Raw genomic sequence first — 22,208 nt, forward strand, 5'->3', positions numbered from 1 at the left:
TATGTCGAGATTGTCCAAAACCTAGGCTATTCCTTACACGAGATTATTCTACTTCATTTAGTCGAGGTTATGATTGCACCTAAACCCCAAACGAGGTGCAGTCAAACCCTAACTGCGGCTCTGCTTCTCCACACGAAATTTCAAAGCAATCCGAAAATTTTCTTATGTGATTTTCGTTGACCCTTCATGGGTATTTATAGTGGTTAGCCTCCTATATTGAGCCGACATACATTCATAAACCGACATGTCCTTTTATCAAGCCGACATAACTTTCATTTATGTATTTAATTCATATTTGGAGCCAACATTGAGTATTCTTCCTTGTATTCGCTTGCAGACTTTGGTAGGTTTGCTTTTGAGGCATTGAACTTGGTATTGGAGGGTTGTTACACAACTTTGAAGACTTGTACATATTTACATGAACTCATAAAGAGTTTCTATACACATGACATGACTCTTTGATATTTATAATAAATCCTAAAGACATCAAGAAGAAATCTTTTACCTAGAGACACTTCTTGCTCAGGAAACCCATGTAGTAAGATTACAAAAATAAATTATTTCCTTTTATTACATCAAATACAAAGATCATGTCATTATGAAGACCGAACCTAGTTACACTTTCTTCAACATGATTGAGCTAAATCCAAACATTGCAAACTGATTTTGTCTTGAATTTCTTGGCTCGGGAACATCCTCTCAATGCATATTATGACACCTCTCATCACCTCAGGAACATTTTGAATATTAGACCCCTCATTATAGAATATGTTTTGATTTAGGTAGGCTCCTACTGCATGCAATGGTGAATTTAGTTGCTTGTCCCACCTAGAATCAATAATTTCCATATAGGGAGATATTTAAATGAATCTCCCCTATAAAAAGCTTGGATGGCCTCTTTGGACCTGTCCATGCTCTCGTAAATGTAGCCCATTGGAGGATTACCTCCATCCATGATCCTCAAGACTTTCACAAGGAGCTCAATTAAGCTAACAATCTCAATGAATTTCTCCCAAAAGTCTTCTTTGAAGAGAGACACCTTCACAGGCATGGCATCTAGTTTTGTGATATTTTTTCCAAAATAGCCATTGTTGCTACAAAACATCCGTCTCAAAGCTTGGTACTCATTCAAAAGGTTTTGGAGGGAGAGGAAATTAGTGGAAAACCGTGTGACAGTGGGCCAACTGAGTTCACCCTATGTGAATTCTCTCATAAGACTCAACACCCAAGCACGGTTATAAATTTACTTGGTTATTTCTTTGCACTCTACAACAACATCTTGCACCCACTACAACTCCTTAATGCACATGGGCTCCAAAAACTGGTAGGATATTTTTTGGTTACCATTCTTCTAGCTGCCACATAATTTTCAGCATTGTTTGTGACTACTTGGACAACATTGTTTACCCCAACTTCCTCCACAACCTCTGACAACATTGAAAAAATCATATTTGCATCCTTTACATGTGAAGATGCATCAATGGACTTTAGGAACATGGTTCCTTTAGAGCAAGCAACAATAAAGTTGATGATTGTTCTACCCCTTTGATTTGTCCACTCATCTAACATAATTGTGCACCCAATGGTCTTCCATGAGTTTTTAATGCTTTCCAACTGTGCCCTGACACATTCAAAATCCTCATTAAAGTATTTCTCCCTAAATGAATTATAAGAAGGTGTTTTGTAGCCAGGGCCAGCACATGCAATTGCATCTACCATGGGCTGAAATAAAGGCGACCTTGCATAGTTAAATGGGAGGCTATCATGATACCAAAACCTTCTCATTGCACCGCCATATTTACCTCCTCCTTTCTTGTTTCATTAAAACTTTCCAAACTTGGCTAAGATCCTTAACTAGTGCGAGGAAGGAAGAAAGGAGAGGATATATGAGATGCATTTCCTACAACATTTGAAGAGTCGGTACTTATAGGAACATGCTGACCCTATAACTGTGTCTGAGATCCACCCATTGCTGCAATTTCACGGTTCATTTTTTCTCTCTTAACATTTTGTTCCTGAATGGCATTTAAATTAGCTTGCATGTCGGTTGTGACTTTTGGAGGGTAATGATCTGCCTATGCTAAAAGCTCCTTTTGCTGGTTGAGGACTTGGGTTGCCATGGGTTGGTTGAATAGTTTATTAGTTTGCTGGCGCACGGAGTAGATCGGTTGATTTTTCTTTGCAAGGCAGCCTGACCAATCTCGAACTTGAGTTAAGAGTTCTTTAGCTTCCCCCGTAGCTTGGATAATAGAGACTTTCAGACAAGCTGCTTCAGCGATTTTTTGCTCGATCTCGCTGGCATACTGGGTTACTGGATTCGGTAGCGCCCTTTGGGTGACGAAAATAGTTCTTTTGAGCTCTTTGTTTGTTGAGAAGAGGTCATTGCAGGCAGTTTTGATATGATCACAACATTCTGATAGAGTGCATGCCGAAAAGTCTTTTGGTACATTTGTTACTATTTCGGCAACTGAAGGCCAAAGATCCTTGAACTTTGCACTGATTTCGTTGATATGTTTCAGTAGCATTTGCTTCTCCTAAAGAATTTGATCTCTTTCCACTGCAATAGAAAGAAGTTGTTGTTGTTGTTGCTCATGTTCGACCGCCAAATTGTTGTGCAACGCCTTTGCTTGGCGTGCAACCAGTTGAATACGAGTAAATAATTGAGACGACAACCAACTTTGGAGGTCGACAGTGGTCATAGTAGCAGGTGTAAGGTACCAGCTTTGTAGCGGTTGGTTGCTAGCAACTGATTTCTCAAACTGCCCTTGGGGTGAGGTCTCCCATTGTGTGGGCTCGGCGATGTGAGTATTGATATGGTCTGGGCTGGAATGGAGTGGTGACAAGGGGGCGGAGTTGGATGTTAGGGGCAAGGTGTGTATGGTTTCTGTGCCCGGGTTCTCAGAGAAGATACGCTGACCGGTTGTTGTTAGAAGGCCTTGTGCTAGTAATAAAGATAACAAAGATGTATTAACAGATTCTGCGTTTGTAGGGGGAACTCCGAGTGCTTCATTTGTAGTGTCTGTAATGGACTGGATTATGGAGTCTACTTTAATTTTCGCCTTGGCACAAGAAAATTTCTGGATGGAGGAATGTCTGAGATGGTGGCTGAGGTTGAGGTTGTTCGAGGTGATGGATTGCACAACATTAGGGATACAGTGGATGTGGATGGCGGGTTTTCCTCAGTGATTGGTGTACTAATATGGGATTATGATTCCTCGTCGATGAGATCAACCACTTGAGCAGAGGTAACTTTAATCGATTTTGTGGGAATTGATGGTGCCCTGGTGGCAAGCAGGGGAGTCTTCTGGATGGTGGGTTCAGTATGAGAATGAGAGCCTGCGGAGGGAATAGAAGTAATGGCTGGGCTACAAGTCAAGGCAGCAATTGGACTAACATTGATAAATTCAGAAAATGAAGGGAAAGGACTTATTGATGCCCTGAGATCCTCCAAAGTATTACAAAAGGACATCATCGTTGTCTCGAGCTTCTTCAGGATTGAGCATTTCCTTTGCCAATCGCTTCCGGGAGGCGGAAGTGGTTTTGCTAGGCAGTGGCTTAGGCAACATCCCTTTGAAAGAATATGTCGTCTTGTCATCCCAAACTTCTCCAAAAACTCCAGGATAGGGTGTGACTTCAGTATGGAATGCCTCCTCTGAGAGAAAGAAAGGTTAAGAGCGCATCTGGAACGTGTCAAGGTTGATGCACTTAGGGTGAATCCAGGTGTTGCCATGGCTTACACCGAACCATATTTCCTGCGAATATTCATCTAGGAGCAATAGTGGGATCCTGGCCCTAGCTTTGGTGACAGCTAGCATCTTTTCATACCATCCAACGAAAGAAGCCTCATTAATTTCCTTGTTGTTGGGGTCCCCTGAAGTCCACCATGGTAAGTATCTGAGTGCAAGGGGATGATCCTCGGCAACCGGTGCTATCTCTCTGCCTTTCAGCAGGTAGCACTTCATCATAGCTAAGGAAACAACAAGATATCCATATATAAAATATGTTTCCCTCTTGTACACATCTTCACAGGCTTCAAAGAGCTCATGCAACAAATAACTACACCAATTTAACTGTGCGCCTTGCTCACAAGCTTCCGCTACTGAAATGGTGTCCAAGGTGCACTTGCCCCTTGAGTAATGGCGCATTAGTTTTCCAGCAATTGTATAGCAGGCGAATTTGATGGTAGGCTTGTTAATTGGTTCAATAAGGGCTCCCTTACCACCACGCTGAGTATCATACTTGTTGTAGTAGTTGTTGTCACCCGTCTTCTTTCCCTGCTTAGAAGTATTCTAGAACACAGATGACAATGTGGCTCTTGTAGCAGATAGTCATGTTAGTCGTTGAATGTCGCTGGCATGTATGGGGCATTCCTTTTCAAGCCAAAGAGAACCCCCATGCATTCAACTGACGAGTAATTTGATACATCGCATTGCTTCTCCCGAAGTGCCGAACACTGGTAAACTTCGCAAATTTAGCAGCATCGACCTCTAGAGGCCTCTGAAATCCTCTTTGATTCTAGATGACTGGATTCCATCTGACTTGGCTACGAATTCTGTAAAAACTTCGTGCTTGAGAGCGGGGAAATGGAAAGAGTCTGAGAGGTCATTATCCACAAGCGCAACCTTGTCATATTTGCCATAGAGAGGCTCAGTTTCAGTGACTCTGGAGTTGGATTCAGGTGTGGGAACAAAGATTATGGCGGCCTTAGTCATGGTTGCAATTTGGCAATTATATAAAACATACACAGGGGGTTTGAATTTGGGCCGAGGAACAAGGAAATTCGACACAGAATCCAGACTGGGCAATTCGACCACCTATGCTTTGCTACTGAAGAACTTATCATTGTCATGCAAACTAAATAGAAAGACTTGACACAACAGTTTTGACTAGACTGTTTAACTAATTATTACGACAACTTTCTATACTCAATTTAAATCGTGGCAATAATGGTGACTGTGCCCTGGACCTGACTCGGATAACGTGAAAACTAAAAAGGAAGGTGGGAATGATGGTTAATTATGATTATATGACGGTAGTTTCCTAGAAGTTGATGACCATATCGTGTCAGGGATATTACGGGAGAGATTTAGCCTAAATTTGAAATGGTGCAAGGAATTATTACTACTTGTTATGGATAAGACGACTGCCACGTGCGATTCCCCGACCACAAGCAGTTGCGGAGGGAAGCATTCGATTGACGCAACTAGAATCGCTGACATAAGTGTATTGGGGTCTGATGCAGCTAAAATAGCTGACGGAAATTTATTCGTAACTGACATGACTAAAATAATTGACAAACTAAAATAACTTATGCAAATGAAGAGACTGGAGCAACTAAAATAACTGATTGACTCTACCTAGACCTTACTATGACCCCTTTCGGAGATCAAATCAGTTTGATGTGGAACCGGTTGTGCCATGGAAGGGCTTCACACATGCGCCATTTACCCATCTTGGCAATAAGACTCCATACAATTGCGCGAGTTTGATAGATCCCGATTCTTTTACTTCTGCAACAATGAATGGTCCTAACCAATGCATTCTCAACTTTCCAGGATGTTTTAGGAACTTATTGTTGTATAAGAGAACCCGGTCCCCCACTGCAAAGGATTTTCGCTTTATGTGTCAGTCGTTCCATGCTTTCTTCCTTTACTTCTCAACAATTTGGTGGAAATCCGCTAAGAATCTAGCTTTGTCCAACTCCCAGAGCTCGTCCAACTACTTTATAATTGATTCATCTTCTGACATGTGAGTGGCTTGTGCAATGAAAAGGTTGGGGATGATGAACTCGGCGGGTACTATAGCTTCTCATCCATAAACAAGCTGCAAGGGCATATACTTGTGTAAACACTTGACAGTTGTATGATAGGCCCATAATGTGGTCGGCACCCGCTCGTCCCAGTCGTCTCAGTTAGCAGAGCATATCTTGGTGAGGCCTCTCTCTAGGATTTTGTTAAAAGCTTCCACAATGCCATTTTCCTGGGGGTGGTATGGGCTGCTCTTATGGTGTTGGATCATAAAGTTTTGCAGCAACAAGGCAACAATCTCATTAATGAAGTGGGTCCCCTGGTCACTTGTGAGTCTGCGGAGGCACCCAAACTGAGTGATAACATTTTCAAAGATGAACTTGGCGGCGGTGTCTACAGTGCAATCTTTAACGTGTGCAGCTTCAGCGCATCTGGTAAGGTAATCTGTGGCAGTGATAATGTACCTAGCATGGGAGTGATGCGTTGATGGATTAATGGGTTCCACAAAGTCTACCGCCCATTTCTCGAATGCCTAAAGTGCCCATACCGGTTGCAAGGGAAGTTCATCCCCGTGCGATGGCTTTCCCATGCGTTGGCAAACATTGCATTTCTGGACCTATTGCTTTGCATCTCGAAAAAGTGTGGGCCACTAGAGTCCTACCTGTAGCACTTTTTTCGCAGTGGCCTTTCCGCTCATATGTCCACTTGCAACTCCCGAATGGCATTCCCATAGTACATCTTGTTTCTCATGGTCAAGAACACGTCGTCGCAATATCTAGTCAAGGCCCATCTTGTATAATTGTTCTGCAATCAATTGGTAGTCTGCAACTCAAACTACCATGTGCCTTTGTTGTGTCACCGTGTACCCCTTCGGGCATTTGCCTGTGGCTAGGAATAATGCAATGTCCTCTAAGTAGTCTGGTATGGCCTCAAATTAGAACAGGTCAGCATCTGGCAGTTGATCATCCACTAACCCCCAGCTTCACCCGACTCTAGCCGGGAAAGATGATCCAGACCCATGTTCAACCTTCTTGGCTTGACGATTACTTCGAATGTGAACTCCTAGAACAACAAAATCCACCTACAAATCCTTCCTTCAAGTACAAGCTTATTCACTAAGTACTTCAGGGCAGAGTGATCAGTAAAGAACTTGAATGGGCCCCCCAGAAGATAGTGTCGGAACTTCTGTAGCGAGTACACCATCGCAAGCGCTTCACGCTCAGTTGTGGTATAGTTCCTTTCCGTCATGGACAATTTTATGCTAGCAAAGTAGATCAGGTGATCGAGGTTGCCATCTCTGGGTTGAGCCAAAACAGCTCCCAAAGCAATTCCAAATGCATCGATATGGGCATGGAATTACTTGTTCCAATTTGAATATACCAGGATTGGTGCGCTTGCCATCGTTTCCTTTAATATATTGAAAGAAGCTTCACATTCATTGGACCATGCAAACCTTTCATATTTCTTCAACAACTTTTCCAGTGGTGTAATGATCAAGGCATAGTTGTGGATGAACCTGCGGTAATATCATGTGTGACTGAGGGTGGATCTCAACTACTTAAAGCTTGTCAGCGAGAGAATATTCAGGATTACCACAACCTTAGTAGGATCGACGCATACTCCCTCTTTACAGTCTATATGCGCTAGAAGTGTTCCAAAAGGGACAGCAAAAATGCACTTTTTCAAGTTTAATGAGATATGTAGCATTGTCTACAGTGATCAAACATCACTCAAAGCAAACTAAAGTGTCCTTTTAATAAATTGTAGATTGTCCAATCATCCATACAAGTCTATGAAGAGAGCTACAACATAAAAATACAACATTGCATGACAATAATAGGCTAAATTCACTCTCTCAAATGAAGGTATACATTGGGAGAACTTGAGGTCTCAACTGGTAGTGATTTAAGGATGACCACCAACACTGGAACACTTAGTGTAGTTCCCAAAACTCTTCCAAATCTGGAAAGAAGCTAAAGTCATCTGCTAGAGGAAGTGCTCCCAATTTTTTTGAAAAGGGAGACCATTTGGGTCTCAACCTAGAACACTTGGTGTTGTTTCCGGAACTCTTCCAAATCTAACAAGAAGCTGAAATCTTCTGCTAAAGGAAGTGTCCGTAATGCTTTGAAGAGGGAGACCTTCAACCTGGAAAAAGGGAGGTTTGCAACCTGCGGTGGTTTAAGGAAGGTCACCAACCAAAGGCATGCTTAGGGGCTTCTGTGTCTCTAGCTACAACTCTGAATTTGGGTATGGTTTTCTCTAGCTATAGGCTCAGGAAGCAAGTTCAAGTTGTGGCTCAGGCTCGCTTGATGTGGCTTTGAAACTTGTAGATGACCATCATTTCCCCCCCTGTCGGATACAAGGTGAGAAGATGAAGAGAACTCAACTGCAAGACTTTTCAGTACTCATGAACAAATTCTATGGTGTGATTTAAATATCTTCTTGGTTGTTGAAGCCCATTGCCAAGAAGCAATCCATCCAATGTTAATCTTAATTCTTACAGGAGGCTTGTTTTTGATGCATCTGTTTGAAGAATGAGTGTGCCAACCACATTGCTTGCATGGGTGAAGATCAAAACAATGATATTTCACATGGCCAACTCGGTCACAATGTTGGCATTTGACAATCTGTCGTTGTGGAGAAGCAGGAACGGGTGAATATGAACTATCATGCAAAAACCCAACACTTTGAAATTGGATGGGCTTGGAGTAGTATGGAGTGTGAAGAGAAAATTCCTTATCATATCCAAGATCGGTTTTGTGCTTGTTGTTGACAAGCTCTTCCCAAGGTCTGATGATTGGTTTGGGAAGTGCAGGCTAAATTTCTACAGCTACATGCAAATCTGCTCCTGAAATGGGCACATGCTGGGAGTCAACCTCAATGTTACTGATTTGACCACTTTCTAGCAGTTGATGGGAGCCTGTCTTGAACTCAAATAGAGGATTGTTCTGAACAAAAATAGGTTTAGAATGATGCCTTTTTTGTAACTCATCTTGTTGTAGTTGTGATTCAAGCTACAAAAAATCAATTTTCTCTTTTGCATTTTGCAAGCAAGTTTGAATGTCAAAAAGAGTTTCCTTGCTGATTTTAACTATGCTTTCAGTAGTATACATGATTAGAGTTCTTAATAACTCTAATAAATTGTTAATTTGAGCCATTTTATTTTTAAGAAAAACTTCAAAAACTTTCTTGCAACTCCACTCTTCTACTTGTAATGAACGCAAGTAAGGCAACCAAAAGACTTGGTTCTAAAAATCTCAATGATAAAAAATGGCATCTCCAACAAGGAAAAAATGTGTGGTTGATCACTATTGTGGCTGAGAATTGAACCCAATATCCTATGCCAAAGTCTCAAAGATGAGCATCAAGATTTGTGTCAAACTTGAGCGGACTCTGCCCTTCTTTCGTCCTCAATTGCCATGAATTTCAGGCACTGCGGAGAATAAACCCTTGAAACGTAATGTCCTCTGAGGTATGCACATATCCAACAACTATCCTAGGTGTTCGCATCAAATATCATGGCAGTTCTCTCGTGTGCCTTTTGTGTTTTAATAAACCTGGGAGAAGATTGATGTATGATAACCTCGCATGAGTATTTGGAACTAGCCTTGAAGTCGATGCCTAACTATGAAACAATCACCATTGATAGTTGATCACCTTCTTATCACACCTTCAAAGTTTTTGGCCACGACCCTTTAGTTGTAGTTGTGGTCGAAAGGGCAACAAAACGAACTAGAAGTTAACACATGTGGATTGTCTGGGGTCTCTCGACTCTTACCACTAGAGTATTTACCATGGATATCAAGACATCATACCTTCATACGTTGTCAATCCCTACATCACATCTACTGCAATCTACAATTGCAAAATCCAGGAGCTTAGGACAGTGAATATGGGCGCCTTAATGCACAGTCCACAAGGCTTGATGTCTGTCATTTTCATGTCTTTTCTTTCACTCTTGTAGTGTTGAATCCTTCAAATGTTGCTTTCCAACATGTGTAACAACAGGAATAGCAACTCAACTCAGTGGAGATTAAAAATTAATTGCATTGCATGGCAAGTAAATTGTACCTATGTGATATACCAAAAGCATAGCAATCGAAGGCATCAAATTCTAGTATCATTCGGCCTTGGCTCTCGAGCCACTTCCCAATTCCTAAGAAACTCGTGGTATTTCGCCCTACGAACTTGTTTGAGCTATGATCTTCGACCGATGCAAAGCTTAATACAAAGCTCCATGTCCCATAACTCTCAAAAATTATGAAGCATAGGTTCATTGTATCACCTCATATGAAGACCTTACTTTGCAGATTCGACGCTAAATGCAAACTTTCTATGAGAGGGAATTCAACGACGTGCCCATAAGTTTCATTAACAATGACAAGGCTATAACGGATGGCGCTAGAGGGACAAAGTCATCAAAAGAAGAAGTAACGTTTCATGCACAGTATAAGGAGCGTTATATGAAGCATTAACTGTCTAAGCGTTCAATCCTCCATATAAAAAACCAAAGCTCCACTCATAATTATTTTCTTGCTGGCTTCCCCAGGGTTCCCCGGGGTTCATGCTGAGTATAAGGAGACTGCACATGTTTTCTATTTTTGAGACTTTAGAACCTAACTCAAATCTGGCTGAGAGCGCAATTCTACAAAGGCCACAAAAATAAGTGGCTCACACTTGAGCAAGGCAGGAAAATGCCCACTTTGATACCATGTTAAACACAAACACAAATAGACAACAAATTAGGTAGAACGTGAGTTTCCTTTATTCACAAATGATGTACATTTATAATACATTCTAATGACCCTTGGTTTCCATATACCAAGTGGATTCTTGAACTCCAATGACTGTTCACATTCCACACCAACCATTAGCCGATTAGGTGTCCAATACGAGAGAACACCGACTTAGGTGTTCCTAATGCTTCCTAGGTTTTCCTTGGTAGGATATTCACATCTGAACCCAAGTCTAGCAATGTATCCTTGATCTGGAATCCTGCAATTTGGGCATCAATTCGAAATTCCATCCCTATCTTTTTCTTGTTCCTATGCACCAGTCTAGAGTGTCTTTCGGGTAAATTGGTATAAATGAGTCCTTCCCCAGTCGCCCCATCTTTGACAACAGTTTTGAGATTTTCCCACAACTGTCTGAGCATTTTCTCATCGTTCACAATTTGCAGAAACAATTTAAACCATTCTGCTATAGGTTGGGAGTGAAGTTGCAATAGTTCCAGGCTTTTGGCCTTTGAAGGCTCTGGTTGTTCTCCTTGGGGCTCAACAATTGGAGTCAATTTGTTAAAAATATATGTGGCCTCTTTGAAGTACTTCTTCTGCTGGCTGGAGTCATACGAGCGCTTAGGTGAGGCCGGCTTTATGATTCTTGGTTGTTTAGTGGCTCCCAAGTCAGCGCTAGTCTTCTTCCTTCACCGATTGACTATATTAATGTTTGAGATGGGAGTTGCCTCAAGTTCCCTTGGTTCAGCATTAATTAAATTTGCTCCCCGTTGGTGGTTGCGCTCTTCCTAACTGGCAATTAGCTCTGGGCAATCTTCTGTTGCATGCATGTTGACCCTGCACTAAGACCACCAGGGTCTTCTGGGAAGCGGACAGTCTCTTGCAACATGTCCCTCTTGATTGCAATTGTAACAATAGGGCAAACCTCTGCCTCTTGTTCTTCCCCCCTTGTTCCTCCACCTCCTCATCCTCGAGGAGCTTCATTGATCCTGTAAGTAGAATGATCCAGCCAATCAGCTAGGGCATCTAATGCTCTACATCTGATCAATGTGGTGAGTAGGTGAACCATAGAACTCACAAAAAACATTGTTTGGGACATTTGAATACTTTTGTAAAATTGGACAGAGACGAGGGAGATGTCCAGACTCCGTAGGTCCTACAGGTTTCACAATATTCGGTAGGAGTTGCACTCTGCTGGTTAGGAAAGGCGTGGAATTGCGTGTGTCCTGTATATAACCCTTGTGTACCAACCTGCGCAACTCTGGCAATAGGCAAAGATGTGGAGAGCCCCGCCAGTACGGAGGGAGTGCTCGAGCCTCTTAGACTTGGGCATTCCATGGCGTGATGCCCCTCAATATGGCAATTGGTACACCATATGTGCGGTTGCGAATGTCGTACTGGTTGCATGTCCCTTAGCTTCTTTGTTAAATCAACGATTTGATGCTGCAATCCTATGAGAGTGGGGTCATGGGAGACCATCCCTCCTCAATGTTCATGTGGGTATCCTGCCATGGCCTCAATTCATGTTGCCTATTCTAGGGCATCTTGCAGAGTATCAATCTTTTGTTGAGTCAACGGTGTGCGGGTAAGTGACAATAGCACTTTGATGAACCAATCTCGTTGATGATTGGGGTCGATAGGGTAGCTTAGCTTGCCAATAACATCCTTAAATCTTTGCATCATCTCCCAGGCAGTTTCTCCTTCCCTCTGCTTAATTTCCCATAGTTCCGATAGCCCCTGTTGATTAGTCTGAGGGAGTTTAAACTCTTGAACAAACTCCCGTCGGACTTCATCTATCGTCGGGTTCTGTTGTAATGTGGACCACTTGATGAACCATCTCAGTGCTCTGTCTTAAAGAGTGGTCTGAAATTCAATAATCTTTGTGGCATCTGGAGTTTGGCGAGCTCTCCAAATGGCCTCGCACAAGTACCAATGTTGTTCGACATCTTCATTCCCTTTCCCAAAGAATTCAGGATATCGAGTAAAGGATCCCGCCATGTTACTATCCATACACGGTTGAACTAGCGAAACAAGTATGAATCCTTGGGAGCCCGGTTCTGATGATCCTTGGGGACCCAAACTACAATTACTATTTCTACCACTAGAGGAATCAACCTCATAGGTAGTGAGTACATTGTGGACCTTTATAACTTTAACTAACTTAGATAAAAACTGACCAGGGTTGTGATAAAGTACCAAGGGAAAGTTGGGGGAGGTACTACCTAAGTTGTTGGGCAATGAATCGCTACCCACGAGAGACACATCATTCTCGGAAAACAATCTTCTCAAAGTGAAGTGCATGTCATCATCTGGGCCTTCCTTGAAACCAGTAGGGTCCGATTCATCTGGCGTTCCCATCTCTGCCGGCGAAGCGAAATCTCTACTACTTCTCTCAACCTCTGTCACTGTGATGGTCTCGACCTCTCCTATTGGACCAGGTTTCACTCTAGCATCATTCCAATCACTTTGCAACCTCAGTCGACTTCTTTCTCCTTCTCGTATTTCTAGACTACCTAACACCGCTCCTACTTGGCGTAGCTCCTTTTTTTGTTTATAGATTTCCTGCAAAGCTTTCTCCCACCATTCTACAGCTATCTGTGCTCGCCTTTGTGCTCTCAAACCTCTAGCCTTCCGGAAGTCATCCACATCTATTTCTCCAATATTTTCATAGCTCTCGGCCAAGTAGCATTCCTCCCCTTTGGCCCTTCCCCCAGTACCGAGGTTTTAAGCTACCATGGGTGGGCCTTGTAATACTAGTAAGTTCTCTTCTACCATTAAAACTTTAATCTACAACGGGATTTCCTTCAACAGTGTCCCTCGCAACCATGACTTGAATACGACCTCAGCCTTAGAGAAGGACTGATGACCCTCTACAGCAAACTCGATAATATACCACTCTAGAGCGGTCTCCACCTAGAAGTCGACAGCTCGAGTTAGGTCCATGTCGAGCCAATGTAATTCAACAAGATTAGCTTGGGTCCAGGTACGAAAAGATCAGCTTTGGTTGCTGGTATTTTCTTTTATCTGCAGCCTTCACAACCAATTGTAGAGGTCCTTTGGGAACTTGCACTAAAAGATCTTGTATTGATCTCTTGCAGGCTCTACATACAAAACTTCTTCCTTCAGCCGCTTCGCACTTCGGTGACGGAGTTGTGCTTGTTGGGGGGCAAACCGCTCTACTTGCTCATGCCACCAATCTTGTAGATCCTTCTTAAAGATTCTCGACACCATATTCCAGATCCCTTTGGAAAATTTCAAGTCCCAGCAACGAAACCATTTGTTGGCAGAAAAATGACGGACAGGTAGAGACCCTGAGTTTGGGAACAGGGGCCAATAAAGAGTCTGCCATAGTATAGCATAATGTCGACATTTTCACCTTACTCAAGAAGAATAAGGTGTCTCACCCAAGGCGCGCCGCAACCTTACTTAGTTAAGGGATTGGAACTAGGTATCGGGAGGAACTGCACAAAGGCTACCAATACTCTTCAAACTTAGAACTATGGCATCAAACATATAATCATTATAGAAGACAACAACTAAAGCATCCAAAAGAACATAGAATACACACATGCATTCATAATAAAATTTTAAAGGGGGTCACATAAAACCAACACAAGTAGGCCATCAAACATCCTTGCAACTTTCTCTTCCATTAATTTCAACCAACATTACATCATTACATTCAGGCTCAGATGCCTTCTCCACAAAACAAGAACTAGGAATACGATCAAATAGGAGGACAGGTGATTACAGAGTCATGCGAGCTCAATAGGCTCCACGACAACATTTCAGTACACTCCTATCTCTCTAGTTTTGGCTTTTCCTTCAGCTTTTAAGTACTCCGCTCGCCTAGACTGCTGCTTTCTTACTCGGATGCTCTGCCCTTCCATTTTCGGTGCAACTACTTCCTCTGTTGTTAACGAATGTTTAGGCTCGACTGTGACTGCATGTGCCCTGATTTCCCTGGTTGATCTTCCACAACTGCCAAACTTTAGCGGATTCCTTCTCTTTCCTCGACTGCCTTCTCCGCAACTTTCCATCGGTCACGTTTGGTCAAAATATGGTCAAAAACTCAAACATGACAAAACTGTGTCCCCAAAACGAAGGACCCAACACAGTTAACATGCGGGCATGAGATATTTTGAGTTTAAAGTATCTACTTATGTCTCACAGTGGTGATCTATGGATAGATAATTGCCCATGTGGAACATTCTTCTAATTCATCATTTTCTAGCATCTTGGGTTTTGATTGGATGGCCCTATGACACATCACTTGAGGTTGGATATTAGACTTGGTGACTTGGCACTTTTCTACTTGAGTGCTCTACATTTTCATCCATAGTGGCATACCATTCATTGGGGACAACTACATGGAGGTCATCATAGCACATGTGTACATGCATTTGATGAGATCACCTAGCACAAATCTCCATGAGGGAATCCATCTATTTCTAGTGTTTATTTGCTTCTCCAACACATCATCCACCTTGGGATCATGCACATCCACTTGACTCATTCTACATGGATCTACTTCACCACATGTGTGGATGAGGTGACTTACATGCACATGTCTTGTCACAAATGTGACTCTTCTAAAATCAGATTTATTATTTTGGAGCATGAATTGGTCTATCCTCATGCAAAAGAAGGATCCATAACTACTTTCTTCTATTCTTGGAAAGAAATTGTAACTAACTCCTAGCTTATTCATTGTTGAATTGGCTGTTGGAGTTTATTAGAGAGAGTAAAACTTTTTTTGCTTTCCTAGAGTGGCTTGTTGGAGGAAGTTGAGATCTCAACAAACTACTTACTACTTTTACCAAGCAAGTTGTTGAGGATCTCATTTTTATTGTATTCTTTGGAGAAAGAAAAGAAAGATTTATTAATGCCCGCGGGTGACCACAAAATTACGTCAATAGGACTAAGAAAATACATCCAGTATAAATGCAAGATATGTGGGAGTGCAAATGCGACTCCATTGTGACTCCAAAGCTAATAAGACTAAGATATGACTAAAATAGTGCCAACATGGAATAGAAGTACAAATAGAGAATGTATAAAGTCATATGAGATGACCAAAAATGAGAAATGCGAAGTATGTCTGCTGTTGGACTGTGCAACGCCACAGAAGGGAGGGAGGGTTGAAGATGAAGCCAATGGGATCAACTTCTCCTGAATCTGATGGTCAATGGTGAGCAAGGCAATCTCACCCTATTTGGGTCCCCCAAAACCATCAAGGAATCCAACTACATGACCCTAGGGAGAGTAGATGAGATGTTGCTACTTACATCTGAGGCCGAAGGGAAGAAGTTGCTAATCATTCTCTGTCTATTGTGATGTGTCTAGGAGGAGGTCTGGCGGGGAGAGGCGCCTTGCATTGTCTTTGGATCTAGGAAAATAAATCAAATTTTATTGTATGAGGATTTGGAGCTCAAACCTATATAAGGATTTGTTGACTCCATTTGCAACTTGAATTGGAACCAATGGTTAATGGAATAACTTGTGAGCAAGCTAGCCCCAAGTCATGGAGGATAAGGTGTCTCGGGTATGCATGTTGTTGTTCATTTATGTTAATTTCTATATTATGGATACATGCTCTAGGGTGCAAATTTGGAGGTTAAAGTAGGTAAATCACGTAATTCCCACGCCACACCAACTATAGTTCGACGATGAGCGGCTGTGGGAGTTTAAGTTCTAGTTCGGTCAGCGTCAATATCTGAGCCAATACCTGTTGTATCATACCTAGTACCACTACCAGTTTAAGCTATTGATTGAGTTAACAGAATCTCAATAGTTGTGCCTAGACCAGCATCCAAGCTATGGGTAGGCGGCCTATGGATCACGGAGAAGTGGGTAGCTTGGCTCGAATGGGGCACGAAGACCATAGTGCTAAAAACCTACTGGGATGGGATGGGATGGAATGGGATGATAGGATATCATCCGCTACTTGGGGGGCTCAGTTACACGAACTTGGATCCCCATATACTCGAATAACAAAAGCAAGGCCATAAGAGGAGTGCCATGCTACACTGGAAGAGCATGTAGTGGTGATGTAACACAATCAACATAGTCCTTGTGTCATTTACCTTCAAGATCTCAACATTACACATGCTACATTTAAGTATTAGGTGTGTATGTAGATGGTCTTTGGTAGGGGCCACCCCATTTTCTTTTGAGTAGTGGATCTTAATTGACTATCTTCCTCATAACTTCGTAAGATAATAATCATCAAACTTAAGAGTACAATATTTCACATTCTTTCATTTATTAACCCTAAGTCTATTGTTGAACCAAGTCAACGTGTGCAAAACACGTCAAATGTCTACTTATATTTCCTTGACTTTCCCTCTTGAGATTGATTAAATGACTTCGTAGCCTAATTACATAAGGCAATAGTCTCCCTTCCACTTATCACACAAGCCCTATCCATGTTTTCGTCATTCTTTTCATTGCTTCTAGGCTCTCTTTACTCCCACTTACTACTACATGAAGTGAACCTAGTTAATCCTTAGGGAAACCCCTCTTAGTAGGAACTCTTTCTTGGGTTTAAAGTGAAGAGAGTTGGTGAGGTGATAGTGGCCAACCTCCTGAGTTCCACAAGGATAGTAACCTATTTTTGGGACTTTAGGCTAAAGATGCTAACTTTTGTGGTAACAAGGCCAACACCCCAACCATTAAAGGATGTGTATAAATACATATACACTCCTCATGTGTAAAATATATACATTCATTACTGGATCAATTGTGATAAATGCCTAAAGGGCACTTCTCTAATTCATTCTCTCTCTCTCGCGTATGGGAGTATTCTTGTTTTGATGTTAAGTATTTCTCTCTCTTTCTCATGGGGACACATCTTGATAAACATTATGATAAATCTGAAGGGTGTCTACATAATAGTTGGATTAGGATTTGATGAAGAGATCACCATAGATCTTCTATCTTTATGTTCTAAACAATATTAGAGTGAGGTTGGGAGTATGAATAATCTTGAGTTAAGGCCATATGTCAACCCACTACTTAGTGCATCAAGAGCTTTAATGAGTTTACATATGAGAAAATTATCCACTTTATCATTTATGACTAAGTCAACCTAATCACCTTCTTGGAGCTAGTACTCCAACCCTAGAAGGATATGTTTGAATACACAAACAATTATCATTTGTAAAATACCTAAATTCATTGCTGGATTGAGTGTGATAAATGCTTAAGGGCACTTCTCTAATTCACTCTCTTCCCCTCTTATTCTATTTCACTACACTCGAAGGAATTGTTGTTTTGTTGTTTTGTCTCTCTTACTCATGGGCACACATCATGATAAATGTTGTGATAAAATTGGAGGGATTCTACCTGATTGGATTAGGATTTGATAAAGAAACCGTTGATATTGTAGATCGTCTTTGTGTTCTTAAAATCCCATTGCTATGTACAGCCAACAAACTTTTATCTAGCATGAAGTCATTTAGAGCAACATGAACTTAGAAGAGAAGGCAACCTAAGAACCAGACAGCGATGGGTATTGCTTTGTGATAAATTTTATCAACAAAAGCTATTAAAATTGCAGCAAGGAAGATGTAAGTGACAAAGGCACTTCCAGGTGTAAGAAGTAGAATGACCTCACTCCTCAACAAAGAGGAATGCTTTATTATAGCCACGGAGATGTATGAGGAATGTTAATTATGGCGTAAGAAAGGAACTTCGTGATACTTATAGACCAGTCATGGGCCCACTGAGAAATACAGCCAAATTGGGAGTGGATTGGAGTAACCTATCAAAAAGGAACAGATGTCAGGGTGAATTGGAAAGGCTGGAAACAAGCACCAATGAAGAGAATGTCTACATGGCTAGGACATTGAAAATTTAGATGAATCGGAGAACAACAAAAGGGTGTTGAGGTTGCTAGGAGTTTAAAAGTTTGGATGAGCTTTGGATTACCAGAATGGACTTCATAAAGTTTCTTGACAAGATATCAGACTTGAGTGTGGAAAATTAGAAAACTTGTTAACTTTTTATCCAGTCAATTCTGTAAGTGCGTAGCCGCATACGACAAGTATTAAAGGTACCAAAATATGTAAAAAGCTGAAGACTGATATAGTATGTTCGGATAGAAAGGTAGTAGTTTATAGCTGCCTTGGTATTTTTAAGGATGGTTTTCACCCATAAGATTTTGTAGTGGAAGGACAAAATATTAAAATCTTTCTTTTATTCTATACTGAAAAATAAAAATAAAATTAAAGACAGTTGGTAACAGTTGGTAACAGTTGATAATCCGTTGAGAGGTATCGTACCTGATGGCCTCGGCCAAAGCTTTCAAGTAGCCCTTGAAATAATTTACTCTTTTTGTATCATTAAGAGCTTGGTCAAGTAATGTGATTTCAGAGTCCTCATCATCCATTCCTACGGATCACCAGAAAGAAGTCAACACTCTACATTACATATAATAGTGGAATGTATCCTATGATTCAAAAATCAACTTTAAGGATTCAGATGTAAAAGGAAATTACCGTTTTCTGTGACATAGATAGGAGGTCTGTTGTATCTCTCCGTTAACCATTTCAATACCTTCTGGAAACCCCATGGAACAATATAAAGCCACTCTGATGCAGCCTGGCATGTATAAGGAACTTTTTTTGTGTCACTAAAGAATTCCGTCATATTTCATAAAGAATAAGCAAGGTGCACCAAGATAAGGATAGTGAGAGTATGTATGTTCTATTTTACAAAATGGCATAAGAGAAGCAGTATGCCTCAATACTCTTCTGGACTTAAATTTAAATCCATGTTTCTTTCTATACTGACACCACTAACTCTAACAATAATGATAGAATACTGAATTAGAATCTCTTATGCTCTGCCATCTGCAGATATACCTCCATGGAGATGTCAAGCAATAGGACCAGCCAAAATTTAACATGTGTGAAACAATATGTAGTAATACAAAAAGCAAAGCCTCAATGTTAGGCACCATAGTAATTCCAATCTATTGAACAATGCACGGAGATTAATATATTTATGCTCAAGGGATAACCAACCCTTTAGCTTAAGTGAGTGATAACTTTACCTTGCACAACATAAGACAATAGAGTTCCTTACTTGGCAGAAGCTTCTACGTTAAAAGAGGGGTATATCAAAGTACCTCAGAGGATATCTTATCCAGAAATGACTCTACAAATTGGAAACAGTTACACAAGATTTTATGTTTTGGAGACTTGCTCAAGACTTGGCGGCCTTCAATTTACATTGTGGATCCCTCCAAATGTTACATACGCAGTAGTGTATTAAATGTTTTGCATAATGGATGTAGTGCCGTCATATTTCCATGTGTTTACTGATCACAATGTGATGAACGACTCAAACCCAAAGTGGCATTGTAAATACCAAGGACACAATGTAATTGAAGTGGTTCAGCTGATGTTATTGCTTATAACTATTATCCTGCATAGTAGTGTTGTTGGTGCGAAGAGGGATCTGTTTGGGGTGTGTGCATATGTATATACGTGTTTGTGAGAGTGCATTGGTGCCAGTGATGGGTAATACAAAATTAGAAAATCAAAAGGGGTACATGCATGTTCGGGAAAGCGTTTCTCAGATACAGCTAAAAGAGACAGAAACTATGAGTTGACATCCATAATGAAAAGTAATGAGCATTTTCTTACTCTTTCTCCAATGGTGTTTCCCTCCCATTCAGCTGCAACAACCACTCTATGAATCAGGCAATCAGGCAAGTCTTCAATAATTCTTCGCAAAAATAAAAAAAGAATGATTTAACCATGGGGGTAAGTATTTGTGTATTTAATATACATTTCTAGGGCTTACCAATGCTATGTATATCTTGATCAGCATAATATTCATTTTCTTTGGAGTCCCGGAAAGATGGTTTCACATAACGTGTTGTATAGTGATTGAGTCCAAGAAAATCCAATGACCCACGCAATACAGCAACCTCATCAGGTGAAAATTGAGGAAGTCGATCACCAAGCTTCTTTCGCATGATTGCAGGATAGTCACCAAAATATATAGGATCAAGGAACCTGCAATATGAAGTTATGAACCCTATTTAACTCATTTCAAATATACCAAGTACGAATTGGACGTACATATTTTTTTCAAGATCCACCTCTGTTTTCAAAGAGGATACAACTATAATAGTTAGATAAAATTTTAGTGTAATAAAAATTTACATTGGAGGCTTTGAGAGAGACATCTAGTAACTGAGCAACATAAAGCAATGAAAGAGATGCCCATTTATATATGTTATGACCATATAATATTTTGACATAAAAAGCCAATAATTTCCAAGTGATAGGAAAAATATCAATAGGAAACGTACCAGCCAAACTGAAATTCACGTCGTCTTTGTGCTGCTGCTTTATCCCCTTCGGCGTCTGTGAAGGGCTCTGCCCATTCACCATCTACTGTCATACCTATCACACCCCCTTGTTTATCCTGAGAAGTGTACAGAAGTTTACATGAATATTTTTCAAAGAATGAAAGATAATAAGCCAAGATCAATTATGCATAAATGATAAAAACCAACACAGCAGAAATTATGCAGTTCAAATGTTTTCTGTGCAACTAACAAAAATATTTCAGAAAAGTTTTGGAAAAGATGAATTTATCCAATGTTGCAAATATCATGTCAGCGAATACAAAATTGAGCATCTTAAATATAACTTACTGGCAATATGGGGGAAAATATCTGAAAATATCAGCAAAATATTTTTATTTCAAACTGTTGGGATATATTAAGGCAATATTATCACCGCCTTGAATGCCTCGTGATATTTGCAAACTGAGTTCACTATGCATCATGGCACTATACAGCATTCACAACCGAAGTTATCGAACTCAACTGAGTCTGGACTCCGGCCTGTTTTGGACTGGTCTATCATTGACTTGGCCAGAGGCCAAGTCAGACTGATGACAGCCATCTCCCACATGACTTGGGCCGAGCTCGACAGTGCTATTTGAGCCACCTTCCCATGGGCTTAATAAGTATTGAAGAAAAAAGGAAACGGAACCCCCTAAAACCCTAATCTTCTCTTTACAAACACATCCCTGCCCTTCTTACCTCACATGCTTTCCATTTTAAGCATTTGGATCAATTCTATCTATAGCATTCAGCAGCTGTTCAAGTCGATTTGGAGCTGTGCTGTGGCTGATTTTGGAGGGGATCGATCTGCATTTTCTATCTACCTATTTGTTACCAGATTGAAGATGTTTTACCAAATTCTTGTGCGAGTTTGGAGGTAAGTTCTTGCATTTTAAACCCTTATTCTTGTATATTGAATTTGCTGATTTGTTGTTTAAAAATTAAGACAGAATTATATTTCTATCTGCGAAATTTTTCTACCGGTTAAGAAAATCCCATGACTCTAAGAATGGAAGACCCTGCACGAACCACGACAAGGATTTGGGCTTGGGAAGAGTTGAACGCAACCATTGTGGGAAGCTATCAAGGGGAGAGATATACACAGGATGAAGTTCAAGTTAGGGTATATTACGGGTCAAGTTAGAAGGTATAAAAAGGTGCCAATTGCTTTTAAAAAACAAATGGCAGCAGCTGTTGAAGTTTTTTCAGCAGATAAAGCCAAGCGCAAAAAGAAATCCAATAGGAGATGGGGAGTAATTATGAGAACACTTACACCACGATGGCAACCGTTTGAAATCCGCCAACAAACATCCTAGCTATTCATACTTTAGATTCATTCCCCAAGATAAAACAAACAGG

The 22,208-nt window shown here is 40.9% G+C and overlaps 1 protein-coding gene across 2 annotated transcripts in view; it reads right to left on the reverse strand.

Annotated features, from left to right (window-relative positions):
- LOC149139789 (beta-glucosidase 42-like) overlaps positions 1-22,208 on the reverse strand; it is a 185,715-nt gene that overhangs the window by 26,326 nt on the left and 137,181 nt on the right. The window contains exons 8-12 of one of the 2 annotated variants that reach the window (XM_089446346.1): positions 20,808-20,923; positions 20,294-20,508; positions 20,134-20,165; positions 18,982-19,084; positions 18,766-18,874 (exon numbers count right to left, since the gene is read on the reverse strand). In XM_089446346.1, the coding sequence (XP_089302472.1) occupies positions 18,766-18,874; positions 18,982-19,084; positions 20,134-20,165; positions 20,294-20,508; positions 20,808-20,923 (575 nt within the window). Of the gene's footprint in view, positions 1-18,765; positions 18,875-18,981; positions 19,085-20,133; positions 20,166-20,293; positions 20,509-20,807; positions 20,924-22,208 lie in introns of those variants that run through there. The other variant, XM_089446347.1, reaches the window with a different exon arrangement.

Source organism: Pinus tabuliformis, chromosome X (assembly GCF_031772625.1).
Source record: "Pinus tabuliformis cultivar Carrire ecotype Pingquan chromosome X, CPIR1, whole genome shotgun sequence".
In the NCBI taxonomy this organism is placed as follows: Eukaryota; Viridiplantae; Streptophyta; class Pinopsida; order Pinales; family Pinaceae; genus Pinus; species Pinus tabuliformis.